General features: G+C 46.6%; 2 protein-coding genes across 13 annotated transcripts; both read right to left on the bottom strand.

Moving 5' to 3' along the window:
• Nucleotides 1-86: 86 nt before the first annotated feature.
• LOC120899883 (muscle LIM protein 1) lies at nt 87-13,780 on the bottom strand. Of its 12 annotated transcripts, XM_040306204.1 has the most exons (10): nt 13,615-13,697; nt 10,280-10,551; nt 8,563-8,725; nt 3,981-4,092; nt 3,239-3,335; nt 3,011-3,098; nt 2,690-2,773; nt 2,207-2,503; nt 1,818-2,138; nt 87-1,737 (listed from the first exon to the last, which is right to left on the bottom strand). In XM_040306204.1, the coding sequence occupies exons 2-10, from the start codon at nt 10,392-10,394 to the stop codon at nt 1,461-1,463; spliced, it is 1,554 nt and encodes a 517-aa protein (XP_040162138.1). In that variant the 5' UTR covers nt 10,395-10,551; nt 13,615-13,697; the 3' UTR covers nt 87-1,460. The 12 variants fall into 12 exon arrangements, with proteins under 12 accessions (XP_040162138.1, XP_040162128.1, XP_040162126.1 ...); XM_040306194.1 differs by lacking the exons at nt 3,011-3,098; nt 3,239-3,335 and adding an exon at nt 3,618-3,714 and having other exon boundaries at nt 2,690-2,786; nt 13,653-13,780; XM_040306192.1 differs by lacking the exons at nt 3,011-3,098; nt 3,239-3,335 and adding an exon at nt 3,618-3,714 and having other exon boundaries at nt 2,690-2,786.
• Nucleotides 13,781-20,310: 6,530 nt separating this feature from the next.
• Nucleotides 20,311-21,709, bottom strand: LOC120900514 (muscle-specific protein 20). The gene is made up of 3 exons (XM_040307608.1): nt 21,562-21,709; nt 21,128-21,460; nt 20,311-21,046 (listed from the first exon to the last, which is right to left on the bottom strand). Exons 1-3 carry the CDS (start codon nt 21,589-21,591, stop codon nt 20,855-20,857), a joined length of 555 nt encoding a protein of 184 aa, XP_040163542.1. The 5' UTR covers nt 21,592-21,709; the 3' UTR covers nt 20,311-20,854.
• Nucleotides 21,710-24,075: the final 2,366 nt, after the last annotated feature.

The raw sequence follows: 24,075 nt of genomic DNA, 5'->3' as shown, positions 1-24,075 counted from the left end.
TTAACCGTTGCTTCGGTCATTAACATTCATCTGAAATCATTTCATGTTCTTCATTATATATTAACAGTATAAAAATACACTTTTGCTCGGCTGTTTCCGTTCCTTTATTGAAAAAATATCGTTTTTCTTATAAAGTTGCACGTTGCGTTTATCAGTTGCGCGTTTACTCTTTTTTTGTTGTTGTAATTTGTTTTTAAATTACTTCTGTTTCACAAAAAGTAATAGTTAAACGTTAGCGATTACAATGATAATATATAAAGGGTGATATAATTAGGTGTACGATAAAAAAAAAACATCATTGCTCTTCGAATTAAGTGGTAAAAGTCATGCTTCTAATACATCGAGAGGGAAGAGAAGCCACTTGCGTTCACATAGCCAGGACTGTTGGGAAAATCGGATGCTGCTACCTGCCTCTATCATCTTTATGGTTGGTTTGCATTTTCGCGTTTTGTTTTACACTCACAACGGTTAGCAAGCAACTGGTCTAGCGAAAACGAAACAAAAAAAAACACATTTTTCGTATCTCTAGAGGCTGTGTGGCTGTGTTTGGCGTGATACATGCAAGCGGACTGTCGTATATTCACTCAGCATATTCAAATGTCTTGCCCTATCGAAAGGCGCGCCACTCCTTTTCCTTCCCTCTTCTCAGCTACTGTAAATACCGCACGTGTTGATCTCTCCGCCACACAGTGTGTGTCCGCGTAATTCGGTCGCTTTGATATGATCAATCTTGCCCTAAACGTGATCTTTGAAATGTAGATATGATCGGTGTGCTCAGTGTGTATGGTTTCTACCCTGCCAATGATCGCAGGCCTGCTCCAGGCCCGGTCGTTCGTCGTTCCGTCCAAAAAGTTTCAAACCAAAAGCATTAAATAATCTACCGTAAGCTTCACCGCAGACCGAATGGAAGTTTTCACTGATGAATGGATTCAATCATTACACACACTCAATTGTTAGCATGGGCGTTGGATTAAAATGTTGCGATTTTTGACGATTTCTTTTGAACATTTTGTACGAGCAGCAAAGCTTACATCTAGTTGGGAGAACAAAAAAAAACATCTTACACGATAAGGTTACGTTTTGTTTCCAATAGACCGAAGTGGGGGATGGGGGGTAGCTGCAGTACACTTTGGGAGCTTGGGTTAGACGAGATGGGACACAAAAAAGATGCACAATCCTAGCATCATGCACACCCCAAAATGAAAGCGTTGGGTGCACCAATCTGCTCGAGCGGAAGCGACTTTACGATCCGGAATGCTACTTCTATGCGATCGTTCCCAGTGCAGGTGGTGCCATCTATCGGCTGGAAGTCGCTCGCACTGTCGCAGTGATTGATGTATGATGCCTGTTGTGTGTAAGTGTGTGTGTGTTTTTTGTATGCAACGAATCGTTACAAAACAATCAAAGGTAAGGATTTCATAATAAAAAAGAAAGTCTAGCAAGCAAAACATGTTATCGCCTTAGGCCATCGTTAGAGCGCCGGCGCCCATGCCGAAGCCAACGCCTCGCGGACCGTAGTTGCGACCGTAGCAGCCCCGGCAGTAGATCTCCCCGTTCGGACCATCGTTCAGATTCGTCGAGTCGAGCGATTTGTGGCAATCGAAGCAGCTGAAGCATCGCTTGTGCCAGATGCGGTTTTTGCTCAGCATCTTTTCGGCTTCGTACACGGCGTAGCCGCACCGGGTGCATCCCTTGCCATCCTTCGCCTTGGGTCCGTTCGCGGGCTTCGCGTCGGTGCTGCAAAAGGAAGAGGACGAACGTAAAACAGCACGTTAATAGATGGAGGAACCAGCGGCACTTTCTCGCTTGGTACTTACTGCACTGGAGCAGCCTGGGCGTCGGTGGAGACAAGCGTTGGCGTGTGGCCGAAACCGAAACCCTTCGGGCCGAACAGCTTGCCGTAGCAGGCGCGACAGTGGATCTCGCGGTCCGGACCGTCGCAGGCAATCATGGAATCGAGCGGCCGGTGACATTCGTTACAGTTGAAGCACTTCTTGTGCCACATCGTTCCCTTGGCCAGCTGCTGCTCGGCGGCGAACACCATGCCACCGCATCGTGGGCAACCCTGTCCCTCCGGCGCCTTGATCACGGTCGTGTCAATCGTCACCATCGGCTTCTGAGAGGCCAGCTGCTCCTCACTAGAAAGGAAAGAGCACAATATATTACCAAAAACCCAAACAGCTTCACTCTATCGGAGGTAACTTACGACATGCAGTCAGTCTGCAGGAAACCAGATCCGCAGGCAAATCCATAACCGTGCGGGCCCCACTTCTTGCCGTAGCAGGTCTTGCAGTACACGTCCCGGTCCGGACCATCGCAGGCGATGATGGAGTCGAGCGTTTTGCTGCAGTCGCGGCACTTGTAGCACTTGCGATGCCACTCGCGACCCTTCGAGAGGACCTGCTCGGCGGCAAACACGACACCGCCGCACCGTGGACAACCCTGTCCGGGCGAAGCCTTGATGGCCGACGTATCCACAGCCGACGGTTTCGGGGCAAACTCACTGAGAAATGCAGACAAACGGGATGTTAGCAATATGGTCACAGGTGATGCTCCTAACACCAGATACTATACACAAAACATGTCACTAACGGTGGACGAAAATAGAGAGAAAGATAGAGAGAGGGAGTCCTCCAAGAGACACAGAAACACAGATTCTACACAGTTTGGACAGTTACTACTTTACTACCTCTTGAAGTCCAAATCGCGCGCATCACTCATTAAGCCAAGCGAAGAGATTCCCGAGTGGCCATAACCACGGGAACCAAACCGACTGGCGTAGCAGCCTGTGGAGTGCAGCGTATGGAAGGGAGAAGAAATTGAAATTGAATTGTCATTATTAAGTCAACACTCCCAAAAGCGACGCCACCGACGACGTACAACGAACAACACAGGTAGGAACATTCAACCTGCACACAGCTACTAACGAATACGGTACGGTTAGTGACAGTTTAGTGTATACATCTGTGAGTGACAGCATCTGTGAATCCCGTTGTGGGCGAACATTTACCATTCGATGTTGGTGGTGTCGCTCTGCAGCGCTCCACCTCCTTGGCCGTATCCGTAGCCCTTCGGACCATACTTCTTGCCATAGCACACTGCACCGGATGGTTGGTAGTGGAGTGACATAGAGAGATACGACGTGAAAGATACACAGAACAGACAGAACAACATTACATCGTACCTCGCTGTAATGTACCTCATCCGGCATGGGCACGGAGGAATCAGCTCTAGTTACCTTTGCAGTAGATGTTACGATCTGGACCCTCGCAGCAGTTTACAGAATCGAGACCCTTCTTACACTCACCGCATTTGAAGCATCCCTTATGGTAGGCCTGTAGTATGGGAAAGGACGACAGATATTTAACACACGCTCACAATGCCACTTCGAGCGAGCGATAGAGAGAGAGAGTACGAGTGAGAGCGAGATTGATGGAGGAGCCAATAGAGCGCGAGATAGAGTGTGGAATTTGTACTGACAACTAGTGTAAGAAACGTGAGAGTTAGCAACACCGCATTGCTATTATTTACACGACTGACATCATCGTTCGGTGTTATAGGCAAACTACAGCTCTTCGGTGCGTTGAGCCCAGAGCGAGCGAGAACGCATGCATTACCTCTACAGTAAATCTCTTTATCCGGTCCATCACAGTGGATCGTGGAGTCAAGCGTACGGTTGCAGACTAAGCATTTGAAGCAGCGCCGATGATAGCCCTGGATGTCATAGGGATGGCAAAGCAGGCACGCGACACGCAGACGAAAGGTGACAGGATGACGAAAGAAAGCGGTTTCGGGGAGATAGAAGAAAAGTAAGATAGGTAAAGAAAGGGCATTGCTCGGACAAGCAGTCTAGCTTGGTTCTGAAAAGCCCGAATCAGCAAGCGATAAAGTTTGGTTAGTAGGCGATCATTCTTCAGTCGCCCCAATGTTCCAGTGTTAGTGCTCCGTTCCGGGATGTGCTAAAATAGTAATCAACTCACTCTTCCACGTGCCAACATCTGCTCGGCCATGTAAACATATCCGCCGCAGCGAGGGCAACCCTCTCCTTCAGGTGCCTTTGACATTGGTTTCGGTTCAAAGTGTCCATTCGTGCTATGGGTGGGGCATAAAGGGGGGGTTTTGGGTTGGTTGATCAGATTGCGCGTGATTGAAGTAGTAGATTCGTTTGAAATACGGTGATGGTGGTTGTGTGTGAAGTTTGAATTTTGTGTACGAAACGATCAACGATCATTCCGAAAGTCAAAAAGCGAAGACACACGCAAACATATCGCAATAGGTAAAGGTAAGGTAAGGTAATAAGGACACGATCGTACAAAATGTGTGGTGCAAAAGAGGCCAAATGCACGGAACGAGGATGATGTGTATGGAAAAGAGAGAGAGAGAGAGAGAAAAAGAAAGAAGAAAGAAGATAGAGAGATCATGTAAGAGAAACATATAAATCAGTTCATTGTGTGTAGTTAGGAATGTCAAGACCGGCAGAATTCTTCTTCAATGCTACTACTAAAAGGGGTTCTGGCGAAAGGCCAAGAACACTGCCTATTCTTGGACAATGTTCTTTACCCATCGCGATCATTATGTTAATTTCAGGTTAACACAATACAGTCTTATATAAAGGTTTGTCCTTGCTAAAGTGTTCTTTAAGGTAACGACTGATTACTCTGGGACAAGGCAAAGTCCCCTGTGACCTGTGACTTGAATGTTCTCGTTCTTCTAACGCCGCGGTTTTGGAAAAGACTCACTAGTTTCAGGAGTCAGTTTGATACAAATGATAGCAAAACTGATTGTAAAATTCGATCGCTACTTCGCTTTTGTTTTCGTATTTGCTCCAGGGCACTTTCCTTATCCCATTGATACGTTGTGTTAGAAACATTAGGAAACGAGGAGGGTAAAGGGCTGTGATTGAAAGTAACAGAAATGATAGTTTAGAAAGCGTCTACTTCTTTCGTCCAATATACACACACATTTAGTACAGGTAAGAGATGAGGATGAGCAAATGAAGGCGTAGCATTGCCAAGTCAAAAAGCGTACTTGTTAAGTCTAGCTGTGGGGTAACGGGGAAAACGAAGAAAAGTTATACACAATATAACACACACACAACGTATAAGGTGTGAAAGAAGAGTGTTATCACAAGTGATAGAAAAACAAAAGACAACTGGTGTTGTGTAAACACAAAACACAAATGTTACAACGAATGTTGGTTTGAAAGCAAACAACAAGACAAGTAGAAGAGAATAGAAAACTACAAACAGGAAGGGGGTAGCAATGTACAAAAAACAGAGATAGAAAAATTGAAAAAGGAAAAGATAACAACAGCCAACAACATTCAACAACAAAACAACACCCAATACAACAACAGTACGAACAAAAACAAACAGAACAAACGTCAAACGAACAAAACGTACACGAATATCTCACCGAGCATGGGCCAGATCATGGACGGGAACATGTATAACAGTATAACAGTAACACGCCGAAGAATGGAAACACACACACGCACGCCATGTTTGCTCCATGATTGAGTTTTACAATTATTGGTGGTGCACACTCACACACACACATATATATATGTAAACACCAGCCTCCAGGCTGAGCGTATGTCTCCGGATGTTTCTGGATGTTTGTGTGGGTTTGATGCTAGATGACGACTAACACCGACACCGAGAGCTGTCACGTGGAGCTCGTTTGGCGCTCATCTTGCCAGACGCTTGACGCTTCGTACGGCATTCCACAGCCACAAAGCCGATGTCGATGTCGGTATCCGCTTCGTTTTTGATGACGATGAAACGACACATTTTACACAGAGGACACGCACCATGTTCATCCCAGAGCACGCATACACAAATGGCACACGCACACGCACGCAAACGGACACAGAAGGGCGCAAGACGTCACAGAGTGGATCTTTGTACATCGATTGGAGGAAACAAAAAAAAACACATATGGGGGAACAACGACACGAGACACTGGGATGGGTGCTGTTTGGAGCAGGGCGGCCTTTCATGGGATCTTTAGTTTCTGTTGTGATGTGATGTGACATGAGCTCAGAAGACAGTGTGCACTCTCTTGGCAGGTTGCTCCTCATTTTGACATTTAACCTGTCACGCTGCTAGTGTCAATTTAGTAGCTCGGTGAGAGCAGTACTTAGTTGGGCGATCTTTTGTGTGTTCTCGGTGCTTATGTGTGCGTATGCTCGTGTATTTTTGTGAGTAGGAGTGCGTGTAGAGTGAGTGTAGTAATGAGTGCTTCACTTTTCGACCCTTATAGAAGTCTGCAAAGTCTGAAGCTTGTTCGGGGCGTATGCTACATCACAGCCAGGAAGGCAAAACATGGTGCGATGGTGACGGTGATGTTTGCTATGCAGTTCTCATGCACATTCTTGCTGGCTCGATGGTTTCTATCAATGCTATCAAAGCTATGTTTCTTGTACGTAGTGTCATCTCGCACGGGAAAACACGAGAAACGCGAGAAAGAGGCGATATCAACTAGTCACAGATTACGTGTACGATTTATTTGCCAAATAACTCCAATCCAATCAACGGTTCGATACAAAACTGATCAATCGACAAACAACAAACGCTCCACTGCGCATGGGAATGAAACCTACGGCAGGGAACGGTTTGCAACAGGCCGGCTACTAAACAAACGTGAAACACTAGCGAACTCTGTCCTGCCTAGCTCTATGGGTGGTCTGTACTGCGTCTGCGACGCTCCTGCACTTCCACAGCGAAAATGGAAACAATCACAAACACAAAAACAGTGGGAAAATCTCGGTAACGAAGATAAAGAAGAAGCACTCAAACACATACAAACACACACATTTGCCTTAGTTTGCTTACATCACAAAGCCATTTTTCTTTTCGGTTTTGATTTTAATAACAATTAAAAAAATGGGAACACATGAGAACACTCGGATCCAAATGACTTGCAGAGGTTCGCCGTCCGGCTCTGATGGAAGCGAACCCCGCAAAGATCACGAAACAAACGCGTTTTTCGTACGGAACGCTTCTAAAATCTAACACAACAAAAAACCGACAAATCGAAACAGTGTTTAAGGGTGCGATCGTGTAAACCTGGCGTGAATAGTGAATAGTGTCCAATAGTGATAGTAGTGATAGTGAAAGAGTAGTTTTTCTTTTGTTGTTATTGGCTAATATTCCTGATTGGATGACTTCGTGTATGGTGTTAGATTTGGTTTTGGTTTCCTTATTCTGTTTAATCTCCTACATCTCCTAACAATACTTTTCTGACCTTGTATCATCATTTACTCAATACTTAGATGGTGGTGTTGATGGTGGTGATAAGTAATTTCATCGCTTCCACACTTCCCTCAATAGACGGGGCGCTCGACCGACGTGTCGTTTGGCAAAAACAAATGGAGATGTTGTTGGGTTTTTGGTTTCTGCACGGTGCAAGCTTCTTCGCGCTATTTCGCAGGGGGGACTCTTACTTAAATGAACGGGTTTGTGATGCTAGAACACGTGGCACGAGCATTTACTTGCTGCAACGTTCCAACACGTACCAAAAAAAACAAAACAACAATCGGCGAAAGTCAAAGGTTTGCGTATCGTGTGCAGCATAATCGTAACATTGAAACAATTGTGATGGTGGCGGTGGATATATAGTGAAGGTTGGTAGCGGTAGTGGTAGTAGTAGTAATAGTAGTAGTTGTTGTTGTTGGTGTGTTCAGATTTTTGGTTTGGTTTTTGCATGAAAATGTAAGAAAAAAAAATAACAGAAAAAAGTGGAAATCAGCATGCATGTTCTTCATTCGTCGCAAGGTGTATATGCTTATCATATTATTTAGTGTTTTTCTTCCCCATTCCCTAATCAGACAAACTAGTTGCAATTATCAAAGGGACGGAAATGGAGGTGAATGACAAACAGATGGGAACAATGGCACAAGATGATGCTTGGATGGTTGGACAGTGTGTAACATATTTCGATATTTTACAAAACACATTCGTTCCATGTCGCATTCATGCTGCATTGACGTTCAATTAGTTGTGTGCCTTTGCGTAAATCAGAAAGCTTCAATATCGTATCCAAATATACACAAGTTGCTAGATTTTGTACAGGAATAGGTACATATTTCTGTATGGTAAAACATCGAAATATATTCGTTGATAAGATTACTGCATTGCTTTATAGTAGAGCAACAAATCAACTGTGACATCTTGTGTCTTCAAATTTCAAAGTCTAACATCCTCCCCTACTTGTATCAGGACTAAGGAAAGGCCCAACGAGAGCTAAACGAAGCGAATTCAATCATATGACCGGTGGTGGTGCTGGTGGTGTTTGCAATAAAACTACCCGACGACAATTATATCATACATCAGCTTTCTCGCACTACTAAAGACGACCGGGGCGGGGCAAAAGCTAAAGTGGCCGCGAGAGAGGATCGGAGAAGAATCTACGGTAGGCTAATTACGTGCTATATGGATCAAATGATCGGTTTCGATCGGATCCTCTTCCTCCGACTGCTGTGTATTTGTGGTTTTTTTTACTGTATATACTGCACACAGTGTCTGTGTGAAATGGCCGTTCTATCATAGCGAAACTTACCCCTCGCCCTGAAACTGGGCGCCAGTGTCCATCGAGAGGCAGCCGGCGCCTCCACCGAAACCGTAGCCCTTCGGTCCGTACTTGCGGCCGTGGCAGTTCTTGCAGTACAGCTCGTTTTCGTGCTCTGCACAGTTTGTGGAGTCGAGCATCTTGCCGCACATTCCTGTTTGCGATTGACCGGTTCGAAGCGATGAGCGCCAAAAAAGAGAGCAAAGAAGCAGAAGAAAGAAAGGAAGAAAAAACACACGCGTACATGTTATTCGGTGGATACTGTAAAGTGAGTGCTGTTTAAAAATAAACCTTCGACATCGACGACATTGCAACTGCGCCAGTAAAAATTTATTGATTGACACCCCAGACCGCCCAAAACCCGCACGATCGCCGAAAGCACCCCCAACGGTTCGGGCGGGTTGCACCACGACAGCGGACAAAGAAGTGCAAAAGCCGCGCCGCTACGTGCAAACATGCCGAATAGTTTTTTCGGCCACGAATGGGGTCAGATGGTGTGGCTCCTCGCAACCGTTTTTGCAGCAGCTGTGCTGGGGTTGGTGGGATGGCAGGGGAAATACCGACCGATCCGGCCGCCCCTTTGCTTCGCTGCGAGACACTTCGTGCAAGTGCTTCGCAGACCGGGGCAACGGTCGGCATGGGCAGTCTGCCAAATGTTGGTCAAATCATCGGCCAAGAATAACATAAAGAAGGGTTAGGAGACGGCCTGCTAGAGGAAAGGAAATGGTAGAAGGGAAATCGGTAGTTTTAAGATACTACTGGGGTTACTGGAGTGCAAGAGATGTAATTACTGCGTTGATCTTCGTTACGTATCTACGTTTTTGTGAGTTTAACATTTATTGTATAGATCAAAATCACGTACGTGTTGATTGGTCAATTATTTAACCAAAAACATCGCTTGATTATGTTATTGCCCTATAGTATAGCATTTATTCATGAAACAAGTACATAACCCTAGAACATTTTACAAAAATTAAGTTGTTGCCAAGCGGATATTCCCAAAAGAAACATTGGATGGAATCTACAAAACTAGTTTTAATGTATCTCTCTAAATTCTTAAATCCAAGCGATTTGTATTGGTAACATATAAATGAATCCAAAAAGCTGTCAATGATAACCTAGCTCTATTTGTGTACATTTCATATTCATCTTGCTGGCTACTTAGCTTAAGATACGATCGTCTACTAGATCTGAAACATTTCATCCCTCCAATGTCCTACACACTTGAAAAGTTGCTGAAACTTTTCATCAACATCATCCCACGTCTGCGTCAACCTGATCGACATGTTTTTCAATGCACACAACAACAGGCAAGAGAGAAAAAAACAAGAAATTAAATAGATCAACCCTCCACTGGGCGCGAGGGAAGCTGCAAAGTTACGCAGCCCAGCAGCCAAAACGAACATCCAAACCAGCCGCCCTAAACAACCCTACCCCGTCGTCGTTGCTCCACGCTCGCTTACGTTTTGCATGCGATGTTCTATTTTGGTGCCACCCGTACCCGCGGTACGTCAACGACACTTGGCGCGGGGTTTGTGTCAACAAAACCGGCAGCAAACGCAGGCGGATGCGTTTCAGACCCGTTTCGCCCCTATCGCCGGGACCGTTGCCAAACCCCCGCTACTGCTGCAACATTGCAATGTTCCCTTGCGGGTATGTGTCTACGCGGAGGTATGTGTGTGTGAGTGTTTTCTTAGTAGTTACTTACCGCACTTGAAGCACTGCTTGTGCCATTTGTTTCCTCCGGCGACACGCTCCTCGGCGGCGTACACCGACTTGCCGCACTTGGGGCACTTGGGGTTATCAGCTGGCTTGAAAGGCATGGTGGCTCTGGAGGGGCTTTAGCACGCTGGAGACGACGTAAACGAAGAGGCGCGGTTTCGAGAAATCGAGAAAGGGGGGGTTTTCGAGTGCCCTGAGCCTTGTACGGGATGACCTGTTGCACTAGCGCGTGGCGCGACTTGTTGCTGCTTCGATGACCTTTTGGGGCGTGCACGAAACGAACGAAACGAATATTGCTTATGTAAAAAGAGGAAGGGTTTCGCAAGTGTAGCACACAAACACACACGAGCGCACGCACGCTTAAATCGCAGCTCAGAAGCACACTGAGAGCCTAGTAGCACTGTTCCTTTTCGTTATCGTCCTTAAACCACCGACTATGCGATCTAAACCGTATGTAGTTGAGTGTGAGTATAAAATCTTAATATTATCAAAGCCTACAAACACACACCCTCACGTTAAATTGCACTTTTCTGCCCCGTTCACTTGGTATTCCCACGAGCTATAAGCAATTAGGAGATCAGAATTTCCGAACACTCTCTTGCAAAAAAAGGGGCGCTACAAAAGGATCAACGACCGAATGACTGCGCTTCGAAATGTGTTCGCTCTTCACATTGCAACCGACAGTGCACCGTGCGTATGAACGACTGACAGTCTGCGGTGCCTAATCCACAACGATCGATCGCAGTAGTGCCAGGCGCGCACCGGTATCGGCTTTACTTCGGGATTAGGTAACGCAGTGGGGTCGTCGTGTAGTGATCGTGCCAGTGATCGGAGAGTGCTTCGTTAGTGCATCTCAACGTGATGCAATGTTATACCTTGAGTGATAAGGCAAGCAATTCATAATTGATTGGTGTGTACATTTTTGTGTTGATGTAGAGACATCAGAAGCATCAGGATCAACCTGATCTTGTGATTTTCAGATTATAAAAAAAGGTTGTACTGTTATACTATCTATCTCAAAGTCCCATCCGTTGGATGACTTCCTCGAAGTAGATTTTCAAATTATGAATATCCCGAGTTCTTCTTCAAGGTAATTCCAACGTCAAACGTCACCAAATCAAGTGTCACGCGACATCACGCACCGTTTGCGTTACGTTTTGAAAAGAAACGACGCAGGTATATAAATACCACCGCAGGTTCTCTCGTGCACCGAAACATCACGAGAGCAGTACACGCGCGTGTTTCGCCTCTCCCCTTCCGCAGGATTCTCTTGCTGTGTGTGAAAAAAAACCCACCATCCCTGTAAGATAAAAGTAAACAAAAAACAACCTTTCATCGGTTGCTGCTACGCAACAGGGCATATCAAGCTAATGTTTCTTGACCGAGGCGCACACCAACTGCACACGACCGCGTACGATCGGAAAAAAACACCTGCTGTGGTGGGATTTCCCCCATCCCTGCGAGGAGACCGAAGATGAAAATTTTCTACAGCTGTGTGTGTGTGTGTGCGAGGATTTTTATGTGTGTAGCTGTGTGTATATATTAATAAATTCTGCGTAGGGGTTCAACTCTGCTCTTTTGTAGCGTTGCCCTATTCCCGGTTGGGGCTGCTTTGGCTGCTGGCATTAAGCCAACGATCCTGAATGATTGCATTCTACCCTGTTCATGGAGCATCCACAGACAGAGCATCCACGTTTGTGAAATATGGTGTGTTTTCTTGCTTCTTAGTTGCTACCTTACCCTGTGTTCTCCTACCATTAAAATGTTGTTGCACCACAGCCAACATTTCTCTTCCCGTTCCTATTCGCTCGTTCGCCATCGTTCGTTTTGCCCACTGCACCAACAAATTCCAACAACCTGTAATGCGTGGGTGGCCACCACCGGCATGTCCCATTGGTGTTGGCCAACGAGCGAGCGACAAAGTCCACCCAGCATGCAGACTCTTGAAACTGTGTTAGCAAAAGAAAATCCAAATCCAAAATGTTGAACTCGTACATTTCTGACAGCGAATAACCTAGATCGCTCGTGATGATCGCTGACAGAATATGATACGGGCTCTTTCCTCAATCATGGATCCACGGGTCTCAAATACCCCCATCTCTTGATCACCGTCTGTCACAATTAATTGAGTGTCAGCCGAAAAGATGACCGTCTATCGTGGTTCGTTGGAGCAGGACTCATCATTAACATTCCACAACAGGCAGCTAACTGCTTGCAGCTTCGAGGTGGAACTGTGAAAACGAAGGACGGGGGAGAATATTTTCAACGTTTCTCTAATTATGTTATAGCCCGGTACATCGGTCTCTGTTCGGTTTGCTAGGAATCTCGTGGAATCTCATGCTGTTCACAAAGCAGAGTGACAGATTTGAGATTGTCACCGTGCCAAAACGACACATGCAATGGAACGCGTGTGCAGTTCTTGCTCGGTGTTACCCTTTTGAAATGCCCTTAAGAATGTAGGTCCAACATTATCCAACAAAGACACCGCCCAAAAAGCGTAATGTCTCGTCATATACCAACCAGAACCTTCCACATCATCTTCCTCGCTAATCCCAAGAGCAGTTGAGCTGATGCGTAGTCCTTTCACGCTGACTGCCCGCGTGACCTTAACGGCACCGTGCGTTATGTCTTCATCAACAACAACCGCCATCACACACAAATCATGTTCATCAGCATCATTTTAACACCAAATTTTCACACAGCAAGTCGCTAGAGCTGTTTCCCACATTTCACACATTTATTAATAGACACACGTACACACGGACACACTCGCTCGCACGCCACCAGAAGTCCACCAAGAGCAAAGGAGGGCATGGTGGTGTGGGATGGAACAGGGATCGGGAGAAATCTGGCATTTTTGGAGCGGATTGCGATTGAGGATGGAAACTAGAGCAAACAGAGGGCCGTTGCATCACAGCCATTCCACACGGCACTGTTGTACTGTTCATTATTTCCCTTTTATGTTTCTCACAATGATCGCACACTATGTTCAAGGATAATGCACAGATCACAACGGTTTCGTACGATCGCAACAGTTCGGTGGTGTTTCACTCTATTTTTCCTGCTCTCTTAGAAGAGAGATCACTTTACAGACACAGTCAGTTGTCTTAAGTCCCTTTTTTGCAAGCAGATCACTATGAAATAAGTTCACTATCGCCTCTGGAACGCTTGTTCCCAACCTTTTCTTCACAAACTCAAACACTGATCGCCTCTTTTTCGGCTCAATTTTCAAGTTCCTACTCGATCAAGATGTCTTGATCAAGATGCTCCCCAGCAGCACCAAAGCAAGCCCTGGACAAACGCAAGCAAACAGCAACACACTCCTGAGGTGAGCCTGAGAGTACTCGCCAACTACTAACCGTGTATTCGAATGATTGACTATGGTGCCGTGCACTCGGTAGTCTATGTATCAGGATGCACACGGCACGCTACTACTTTATTCGGTAGCAAAACTCGACCAGGCGCACCAACACCAAGCCGCCGGTGTGCGAAAACAGCTCAGCTATGTGTGGTGCAGGCCAGTGGTACCGCTCGGACTCACGCTAGCTATGGTAGTCCCTTTCCGACCAATTGGGCCGGTCAGCAAAGGCATCCCACCGTCCTGCGGGCTGAAGCTGCGGAGGAGGCCTGGGTTCGAGTTCCACACGCTGCAATCCACAGTTGCACAGTGGGAAAACTGAAATGGAAAATGGTACCACTGATCCACTCATCACCAGTGAAAAAACACACGTCACTCTATCTCGCTTTTCTGCCTGTACCTCTGACCGTTCGGCGAGGTGTTCCTCTCCCTTCCCTCGCGATCTAGGCTGAGCGTTTCGGTACCTGTTGCTGCTGCTGCTGTAGTAGTAGTCGATGACTCAACGCCACAAGATGGCCCGATGACGAGGATGACAACTGTTTGATCTCAATCTCCGATCTGCCCCCTGTCTCTGCGACGCGAGCGGCCCGTGATGAACGGCATAAATCACATATTTTTAACATCATCACGAGCGATTTTTGTGCTTATGGTCCCCTTCGGTCCCTGAAACCAGATGAAAATGAAAAGATGTTTTACTACTTCCTATAGCGGCGGATGTGCGATACTTCAATTGGGAAGGGAATCAAGCACCAAGAGCTCTTGAAAAAAATATCATAAATAATCAAATTCTTATACCGCCAGAGGTGTTGATCACTGCAAAGATAGAGGCAGGTTAAAAGTCAGTATTATTTATGCGCCTTTTAAGAGTCTTAGATGTTCTCTGTTAGGATGTTTGTTAGAATCATCAGCAAGAGATACAATTTGCTTGAATTTGTTTCTAATTAAAATAACAGAATTAAAAAAAAAGAACGCTCAGTCTGCTCCAAAAATAAACCCCCAACACGACAAAAAGAAATCCATTGCATTTTTACAAACTGAACCGTCTTCTACACCGCTTGACATTTGCCTCTCGAGTGCATACGATGGAATGTTAATTATGGTCGACTTCTTCCTTCCTTTTTTTCGGGGAGATCCATGCACATTCTGTTCAACAAAGTAACATAATCGATATTCCATCGCGCCAATGTTTGCCTTCGCCACGGTTCGCGATATCTTCATCCTCTGTCATCGAGCATCGGGCGAAGTAATTACTCTTCTGCCCGGCGAACCGATGCCGTGCCTCATCAATTATCTTCGCACGGGAGGATGCGGCACAAGAAAAATCGTCCATACGAACGAGCGAGGTCAAAGATGACATGCGGCGTGCCTTAACTGTCGCTGACGTTTCGCGATCCTGGCAAAAATGAATCCTGCCTCCTAAAACGGGGTGATGCTATCGGGATTAGAGAGGGGCACATGGTGAAAAAGAGTTAGAGAGAGAGCAAGAAAGGCAAAAGTCACGCACCCTTAGGAAAACCTCGTGCTCGTCTTGTGAGTGGGAGTATAAGTGTTCCTCCCGGCACGCTGTAGTTTCTTTCCCGTTCCCGATCAGCTTCAGCTAGGCAGCAAACGTACGCCCAAGCATACCTAAGTGCCCCCATGTGCCCGTACTCGCTTTCTCACACTCTCCCATAGTGCATCAGCACTAAATTGGAAAGCGTACCTGGTACTGGGCGAGAAAATTATGACCCACCAACGCCACTCATCACCCAGCCCAGAGTCGTATGAATCACACTTATAAAAATGAGGAATGTTTTCCACAGCCTCTCGACTTGACTCAAACACCTCACACTCGCGGGGCTTAATCATCCCGTTCGCTCTTTCGCGTTCCAACGCAGGCAGATCGCATTTGTGGGACGGCCGAGCTAGGGAAGGCAGGGCAGAAAAACACCTCGGAAGCACACAAAAAACACGCTGTGGGAGAAAAAAGGGACGCAAATCCACGGAATAGAAGAATTTGGTACACCTTTAGAGCAAAAATTTTTCGTGTGCAGAGCTATTTTTAGTGTGCACACTACATTCGCAGTCGTTCGAGAGATGGGAAATGAGTGAACGAGAGAGAGAGTTGCTGCGTACAATAAGAAGAAAAGAGAAAGATGGAATGGCGCTGCTTAAAAACAAGAACACCTTTACAACTCCTAAACACGTTAAACACTTTTGGATTGGCTTTTTAAAACGCAACGGATACGCGGAGGTCACAGGGGAGTTCGACGCATACATCTTGCCCATGCTTTCCATTCTCTCAGACAAGTAATCGACACTTTTGATCGCTTTTTTGGGGAGAAAAACGGCCTGTCCGGAACGCGGGTGGTATTGGTTTTGGGTTTGTTACCACTAGCCAGGCGGCTTTGTTTTCCTTCTTTTGGCTGGAAAATGTTCTATTTTAGAGCGTCGCTTGGAATGGACCATGTCCGTGTTTAATGTCTGTCTAGTCTGCGTGTCAAGAGGATCATTAGAATCGATAAAACGTGATCATAATACAAAACCTTCCTTTTTCTCTAGGAGTTTGTTTCTCAACATTTTAAAACGATCGCAAAACAAGTGCTAACCGTTAACCCAATAGCATAACGCATGCCGGTTATGCCAATTCACCGGTCACAGGTAAACATAGCACACTTTTCAAATCTGTTGGTCGACGCTCCGGCCTACAAAACGACTCATTTCACGCTCAGCGCGCGTTCGTAAGATCACCCAAGCGGTGGGTTCTCGAAAAGATTGGAGCTTCACTAAAAATATATCTCCGGTCTCATCTGCCAAAAATAGTTGCCGCAGGAGAAAACGCTTCGCCCCAAAGCGTTCGTACGGTCGTAGGGATGAAGTGCTTCTGGTACGGGTGCTTTCTCCCCAGTTCCTGGTCACCGGTGAGTAACCCATCTTCAACCGGTCCTCCCACATGCCCACAGTCCACAAAACGGTAGCGGTGGACTCGAAACAGCGGAAGAAAAATCACCTCACATTAATAGGCATTTTTCACTTGGAACGATCAATCCATCGGCCGTGATCGCGTGGGTTTATGTGGCAAAACGCGCACTGCACGAGCTAAACAATTTAACCATCCGGAAAAGGGGGGGATGATTATCCATTACATTACCCAGATTCGGTTGAACGGTTTCGCTCACCGTCAAGGACTCGAAATGCGGGCAATGGAAGCGTTTCCTTATCCACGACGGGGTGAAAGAAACAACTGACCCTATGACATTCGGTTAATTCAACGATCATAACTTTCCCCCACGCCGGGTGTGCTTAAATGTAATTTCCGTTCTCTTATTCGCACGCGGGGCGGTATCGTGCACGATCGTGCTCGTAAACATTTCCACCCAAGCATTTACCAATTAAACCGTTTCGCCGGTGTAACTCATCCTTGTTCGCACGTTTTGCTGTCGAGCGGCGATTCTCTTACTGCGGCTCCCGGGCATGTGGCCATAAATTCAGTGCCCATCATCGACCCAATCACTCAATTTCGTAACGGGCGTTTGCGGGTGTGTGCATGTTCCATTTTGGTGGTGGTAAATTTTTCTCTGACGGAAAAGTATGATTCACCCCTCAAGTTGAAGGCGAGCAAACACAGCCATTGTGCGATGCGGAGGCAATGGTTCACAGTCAACAAACAGATCAACAGATGAGTAACAGACACATTGGGAGACAGTGTCAAATGAAGACGTTTAACCCAGAATATAGCAATTAGTTTGTCAAAAAAAACCATTCCCAAATATTTTTGGTTTCTTTACACATTTCCTCCATCTGTTTTCATCCAGTCTGTTCTATTATTTGATGTCAAAATTTGCTGTATTTTTCATTATTTTCTCGTATTATTTTGTTGTTTTGCACGAATTTACAACTTTTTATTTACCTTAATTAATCTGTTTCTTTTATTAGTATATTAATTTCTTCCACTTACTCAAACATTATTACGCATTTTCTTCTATAGTTTACCTTCTACTAAAGGGTTTAAACATTCTTTCGTGGCACTAGAAGAAGAAAACACGCGAAAAACAACCCTCTTCCCCATCTCCTGTTTTGTTCCTTCCTCAAAACACAGCTATGGACACGGTACAGTCCGCGAGAAAATAATCATCGCAGGATGATTCATAACCGACACACCAGAATGTTTTCCGTTGTTGCGCCTCTTTGCGACAATCCGCACGAGGCTATCCCACGCGTGCCACTGCAAGCTTTCAACCTGTACCTTTTCCTCTTCTTGTGTGTGTGTGTGCGAGTGGGGATGACGCGATTTTTTTTGCGGCACGGTATGAAAATGACACCCGAAGGGAAATAAAATGGCAAGTATAAATGTCAGCCGGGGGCGCGCGTGCGGACAGCGACATAACTATGAGCAACATCTCGTTGGTTGAGTGGACGTCTCGGGATTGGGAGGCAGAGGTGGGAAAAGTCACCGACAGTAAGTCTGATTGTGCTCGCTTTTTACGAGGTGTGTCGGTTTAAGGGTTGCGTTTCGCGCAAAAAAGGGAAAGTGTGTGTTGAACGGTTTCCACTTTTGGTCGGAATTTGTAACTCAGTTTTTCGCCGAAGCACTGCCATTGCAACTATTGCAATTACACCCACCCAGTAGGCCACCCGGCACGTTTCCGTTCCATTGCATGAATGCTGGAGCTGATGGACAAGCGACGAGGATCGACACAGTCAGGGTGGGACAGGCAGTGCGTTTGGTCCGGTTTGTGGCTTGGAGTGGTAAGAGTTCTATTTTCGGCCGTTGTACAAAAATGACGATATGCTGCTTAAAATAGCCGCGCCGTGTTTTCTCATTTTATAATACTTCTTTTTCACCTGCTAAAATTATACTTGCCCTATCTTTGCCGCTTCTCCCCTCGCTCACCCCGCTTCACTAAACAGGCAGGAGGGGCATCATTAGGCCTTCTCGCTGAACCTGCGCTTGTTTACTCGGCCAAACAAATCGCCTGTATAATGTTGGAAGCCGATCTTACCGATCGGTAAAGCATTTTTCTGTGCAAAAAACCTCTCACTCTTGCACACACACACTCACTCGCATCCAACCCGGCGGTGCATTCCGTCGGCACGATCACCTTGACGTGTGGAAAGATTATTTGAGTAATAGTATTACGTAAAAGCTGCAGGTGAAATAATGCAGCGTGCAGAACAGAAATAGAACGGATTGCGCGGTGAGCGAGCTAGAAAAAAGGGGTCGCGAAGAAAAGAAAACGCGAGACGATATAATAAATATGAACGTCACAGCGGATTATTAAGGAAAGAAACATGCGGCTGGGAAGTCATTGTAAACAAGCAATTAAATCTAAGTCAATAAAAATAAATTGCACGTAGAACCTGTCGCTGTGGGTGGGTTTACAAGTCACACTTAGTAGGAAATAGAGAATATAAAACACAAAGTATAGTTTGTGGTCCATTGGAAATCATTTTATTATTATTTGGTTATTACGAAAAACATTCTTCACATCTTGAGAGATTCTTTTCCTTTAATCATAATACATACATTTAATTATAATTCATAAAACATAAAAAAGGAAACGATTTTTTTAAATGTAAATAAACAAACGCGGAGCCTCTTTTCCCTATTATGATTACAGCGCCACCTAGTGCAATTTTCTTCGCACCATCCGAATGGTACCTTCATTTCCCCACAGAGGGCCATTTTCTTTCGTTTTTGGTGATTTTTTTCTCGTTCAAACAGAAAAACTGTTCAATTTTCAACTCGTTCTAAAAATCGTATAAAACCCCACCTAAAATACGCCGTAAAAGCAAATAAAGCTGAAGAAACGTTTCCCATAGGCCCTTTGGTGGTAGATTTTCCCTCGCCATTCTTGTAAACAAACATCCGATAAGCTAAACAATCGTTCGCTGCAACCGTATGGGAAAATCGGCCATTCGGTAGCGAATTGCAACCCACACCCGGCCGGTTCGAGTTCGCCAATCGATCGCCCTGGACGTGTAAATAAATCACTCGCAAACGATCCGCCAACCGTTCAGCCGATTTTTCATCCCATGCACAGGGTGGACGACATTCCTTTGCTGGTAATTCAAGTCCGGCTACTCGACCCGGTTGACCGGCCGAGCACACGCGCGAGACGCCACACCGATCCGCGCACCGAAAAGCGTAAAATTAGTCGAAGGTCCCCCGAAACCCGTGCAACGTACACTCGGCCTCCAAAACTAGCTCGGCGGGGAAAATCCAAGGAAAAGCAAACAAACGAAACACAAAATGATACACGCACGCACGTTGTTTGGGCAGCGTTCGGTAGAAGAAGATCTCCGCGTGTTCTTGGGTGTGTGCGGCTTCAACGGACTATACGGTTGGGGGAAATTCCACCACACCCGACCACCATCGGCACGCGGCTAATGGACTGGAAAGATCATGGCCCCCACTTCACACGCGCGCTGCTGAAGTGGTACACCTTGCGAAACGTGCCGCCTGTTCCGAGGACGAGTTTTATGAGCTGTCAAAAATGTAGAACTCTCGCATAAGCAGCAGCAGCGAGGCACGAGCTGTGTGGGTGTGGATTGCTCTTGCCTTGGGACAGTGATGCAACCGCCACACAAAGTGTGCCAACCGTTTGGAGATGTTTGCTTTCACACCTCCTTCTAATAATCGTAACGTTCGGGCGAGACAAAATACTACCACGCGTGTGTGGGTTTTTTGTTTGTGGTTTTTGTACGAAATAGTATTAATTTTATTACAGATAAATTATCAACGAATTTTTGTTCTCCCTTCTTACAAAAACAACCAGTTCTTCCTACCGCTCTCCCGCAGTTACTTCACACTTTAGGGGAGGGTTGAAGCTAAATTACATAAAACTCAAGGTGTATAAAGCCGTACGCCAAGTAACAGTAATACCAGTTCTCGCAACAGTCGACCCAGTGGAAGACTTCCTGGAGTTCCACGGATCGCTCGCACGTCTACTACCTCTCTACTCTATCCTCTGCGCTCATTCTCCTCCTTCTTCTCCTACCATATCTTACACACTCGTATAAATGTTGATGTTGCTCTCTGTGTCTGTGGATGTCTCTGTATCTAGGAGTGAAAGGGTGAGACTTTCCGTATGTAGGTCACGGGGCTCCTCATACAGGGTGTGCATGTGTGCGCGTGGTGTTGTGTGCTGTGATGTGTATGTGGTGATGGATGCCGTTTGTACACATTTCCTGGACCGGTGCTCGTGGCCGAGGCCCACCCGCTTACTTGCCGAGAATGATCTTGCGACCGGCGCCAATGTTCTGGCCCGCCTGCGAGGCACCCTTGTTCGTGCCGGCCTGCAGCCCAATGATGGCCTGGCCCGCGTTCAGCTGCTCCTCGGTGAAGTTGCGCTTGCACTCGTCGGCCGGTTTCGGGCCCAGGAACGGTCCCTGGAACTCGGGATGTTTGTAGCACTGCGGGGCGGAGAGTGAAGAAGATTGATCATAAGACACTGTGACCTTCCTGGAGCTCCAACAAGATCTCGCGCAACTTACCGCTCGTCCGAGTGCGAAGATTGTGCTGGTGACCTGCGCTATGTCCTTCTTCTCATACAAGTCCACCGTTTGGAAGACATCCAGATCAGGTACGCCGTACTTCTTGATCGCCTGCTGGAACAAGTTGATGTTCTCCATCATCTTGAACTGGCCGCCGGACGTGTTGATCTTGGCCACTGCGCCCGGTTCCAGCTTGTTGATCAGCTTGCACAGGATCAGTCCATCGCGAAGGGCGTCCTCGTACAGCACACCGGCCGGGAACTTCTCACCGAGCACCTCCTCGATCCAGTACTGCGCTTCCTTATCCTTCTCCAGATCACGCTTGCCAGCGATCTGCACGAATAACAGTGACACAAACGAAATGAAACCATTTAGTAACTTGCCACGATTTCCAATCCCACTAAACACTTCCAAGTTCACTTCACACTACCAACCTTAGCACGAACTTGACGCTCCAAAGCCATTATTGCTACTGCGTAGTGACTGTACGACGGGGTTTTCTTTCAACAACGATTCGTTGCTCACCAAACTTGCTCTAAGCTGCGGTCGCTCGTACACTGATGAACGCTCTGGCCAGCGCGATTGCTTTTAAACTTCTTGCGTCCATCGTTTGGCGTGCGCGCGATGGAAAAACATGCGCCCGCGGCTGCGCACAACGGCGCAACCGATCGCCATCGAAAGGGGAGCTTACCCCGACTCCCCCTTGGGCAAGGGATTACTTTTGTTTTTCCGAAATTTAATACATCAAATGAGCGGGAAAACGCGGAGTGAACGGAGAATGAGCAACGCGTCCTTTCGGTGTCCTTTCCCTTCCCACTCACGACGCGTTTGCCCGATTGTCGATTATTTCCATCCGATTTCGGTTTGGTTGTAGCAAAACAAGCAGCAATACGTTGCAAAATGCTCCTGCTGGTGCCGCCTGGTGACGTGTTTACAATAAAATACACATCATTATTTCGAGAACATTCCTGCGGCTACCGGCCACGCGCTGGGATAACTCCATGCCGCGCCGGGCCGGCATACACGCGCCCCAGCCGGACAGACAGATAGCCCGTGAGTAATTTATTTCCGTCCAAATGACAGATTTGCGCCAGCGACGCACTCACGACGCCTTGGTTTTGGTGCGTGTTTTCATGTGAGAGGGGAAGGGTGGAGAATTTTTGCGTAAATTCAGCTGCCAAAATATTCCTAATGGATGGAAACGGCAATGGAGAAAGATTTGGAGAGTAGGAGCCAAGCCGACCATTAAGCGGAAGATGTTTTGGTGAGTTTTTTTTACATACTTTTTTATGGCAGTTAAAGAGCACATTAAACTGTCACTGGAAAAGCAAGTATGTGTCTTGCATTTGTTTGATAAAGTGTGTGTTAAGCAACTCAAAGTAGTAGAGAGTACTAGAGTAATCACATGCAAGCTCATCCAAACCCGTTTATTCGATCCAATTCAATACCAATGACGCAATCATTTTGGCTCACTATCCCCAAAAGTGCATTCAAACACGCGTCTAGAGTGCCGCAGTTCGATGCATCACACACATTTTTCGAGATTGTTTACAGTGCGTTTCGTACGCCTCTTGCTGCGTGGCAATAAGCAAGGTTTCAATCTTCCAACAGCACCTTCTTCTCGATACACACCTTGTACCGATGTTGCCCTACCCATGGTTAGTGAACTTAATACAGTGTTCTCAGTCTCCATCGGCGCTAACCAATTACCGAGAGGTGTTCGCTACCCGTCTTTGCACGGTCTGTTGCCAGCGTTTAATGAGAATGCAGCTTCATTACGTTGGAATGTCCTCAGAAATGCGTGGCCGTCACCGTCCCAACATTAGCAGCTGACTAATGTAACGCCACACGGAAATAGACAACAGACAAACCAGCTCGCTACCATGATTCACCTGTTGAGCAATGTTGAGCTAACCTCCACGGGGATGACCTTTGCAACACACACTCACCAACTCCTAGTGTCGATTCCATTTCATGCCATGCAACGATCGAGAGCAGCGCGTACTTTTCCACCTCATTTATGACCGATCTTCACCGTTCCATTCGAATCGGTCCGGAAAACCTGCTCCAATACACCGCAGCGCTTAACCTCTTCAGAATTGGAGCTAATTTTAGAACAAACACGCAACCCTCGGCCGCCGCCCAACCGACCGTCCCTGGGTTACGATCTCAAGGTTACGATCAAAACGCGTCGAGAGCGTCGCTTTTTTATTGAAAACGATCCTCCAACCTCCATGGTCATTTCCTTTGTTTGTTTTCGTGCAAGCGTCCTCGCTTGGAAGCAAGGCCTGCGTGCTCTGGACGCGTTTATTTGTTGAGGATGGGTTTCCCAACTTCAAACGGGACGCTACGAGAATAAATTCTACCAACAAGGCTTAACCAAACGGACGACCCAAAAGAAAGATCTCACGATGTAGCCGTTATGCATGGTCGTCCGGTTTAAGTGGTCCAATAAAATGCAGCGTGAAACAACATCCGTCCTGTCGCCTTTGCTACCCCATATGCCGCCTTACTGTGGACAACGACTTTGAGGAAACGTCCACAAAAACCCAATCCACGGGCTAAATTTAGAGATGAATACGCTAGAGGCGAAAGTGGCCAGCAAATGGAAACAGCGGTAGCGTCTTGACAACAGTACACGATTGCCTGCTGTCACTGTACTGTCGCGATGCCCAGGATTCACGCGATACTCCGTTTTGATCCGAATTTTCCACGCCCCAAGGACGATGAACTTCACCGCTCGAGAAGCGTCCCGCGTGAGTAAGCCGCGCGTTGGATACGATTTCGTCATCGATGGAAGAATGCTGCGCTGACACGCGGCTAGAGTAAGTCCGTAAAGAGCGAAAGTATTCTTTCCAATCACCTGAGCTGGCAAGGCCCAAAATAGACCCCCGAATTCCGGTCGTGTGTAGTTGATCGTCTTAAAATATAATCGTCCCTGCTCATCC

The sequence above is a fragment of the Anopheles arabiensis genome, chromosome 3 (genome assembly GCF_016920715.1).
Source record: "Anopheles arabiensis isolate DONGOLA chromosome 3, AaraD3, whole genome shotgun sequence".
NCBI classification, from domain to species: Eukaryota; Metazoa; Arthropoda; class Insecta; order Diptera; family Culicidae; genus Anopheles; species Anopheles arabiensis.
The sequence above is the reverse complement of the archived record's forward strand: the minus strand, read 5'-3'. Positions and strand labels throughout refer to the sequence as shown.

Excerpts from the sequence above, each read along its gene's own strand:
- LOC120900514 (XM_040307608.1), bottom strand. The coding sequence starts at position 21,591 with ATGGCTTTGGAGCGTCAAGTTCGTGCTAAG. Across the intron at positions 21,461-21,561 it reads AGCGTCAAGTTCGTGCTAAG|ATCGCTGGCAAGCGTGATCT; the intron begins GTTGGTAGTGTG and ends TTATTCGTGCAG. Across the intron at positions 21,047-21,127 it reads TCTTCGCACTCGGACGAGCG|TGCTACAAACATCCCGAGTT; the intron begins GTAAGTTGCGCG and ends TCCGCCCCGCAG.
- LOC120899883 (XM_040306204.1), bottom strand. The coding sequence starts at position 10,394 with ATGCCTTTCAAGCCAGCTGATAACCCCAAGTGCCCCAAGTGCGGCAAG. Across the intron at positions 4,093-8,562 it reads GCCCAGTTTCAGGGCGAGGG|CACGAATGGACACTTTGAAC; the intron begins GTAAGTTTCGCT and ends CCCCACCCATAG. Across the intron at positions 1,738-1,817 it reads GCCCAGGCTGCTCCAGTGCA|CACCGACGCGAAGCCCGCGA; the intron begins GTAAGTACCAAG and ends TTCCTTTTGCAG.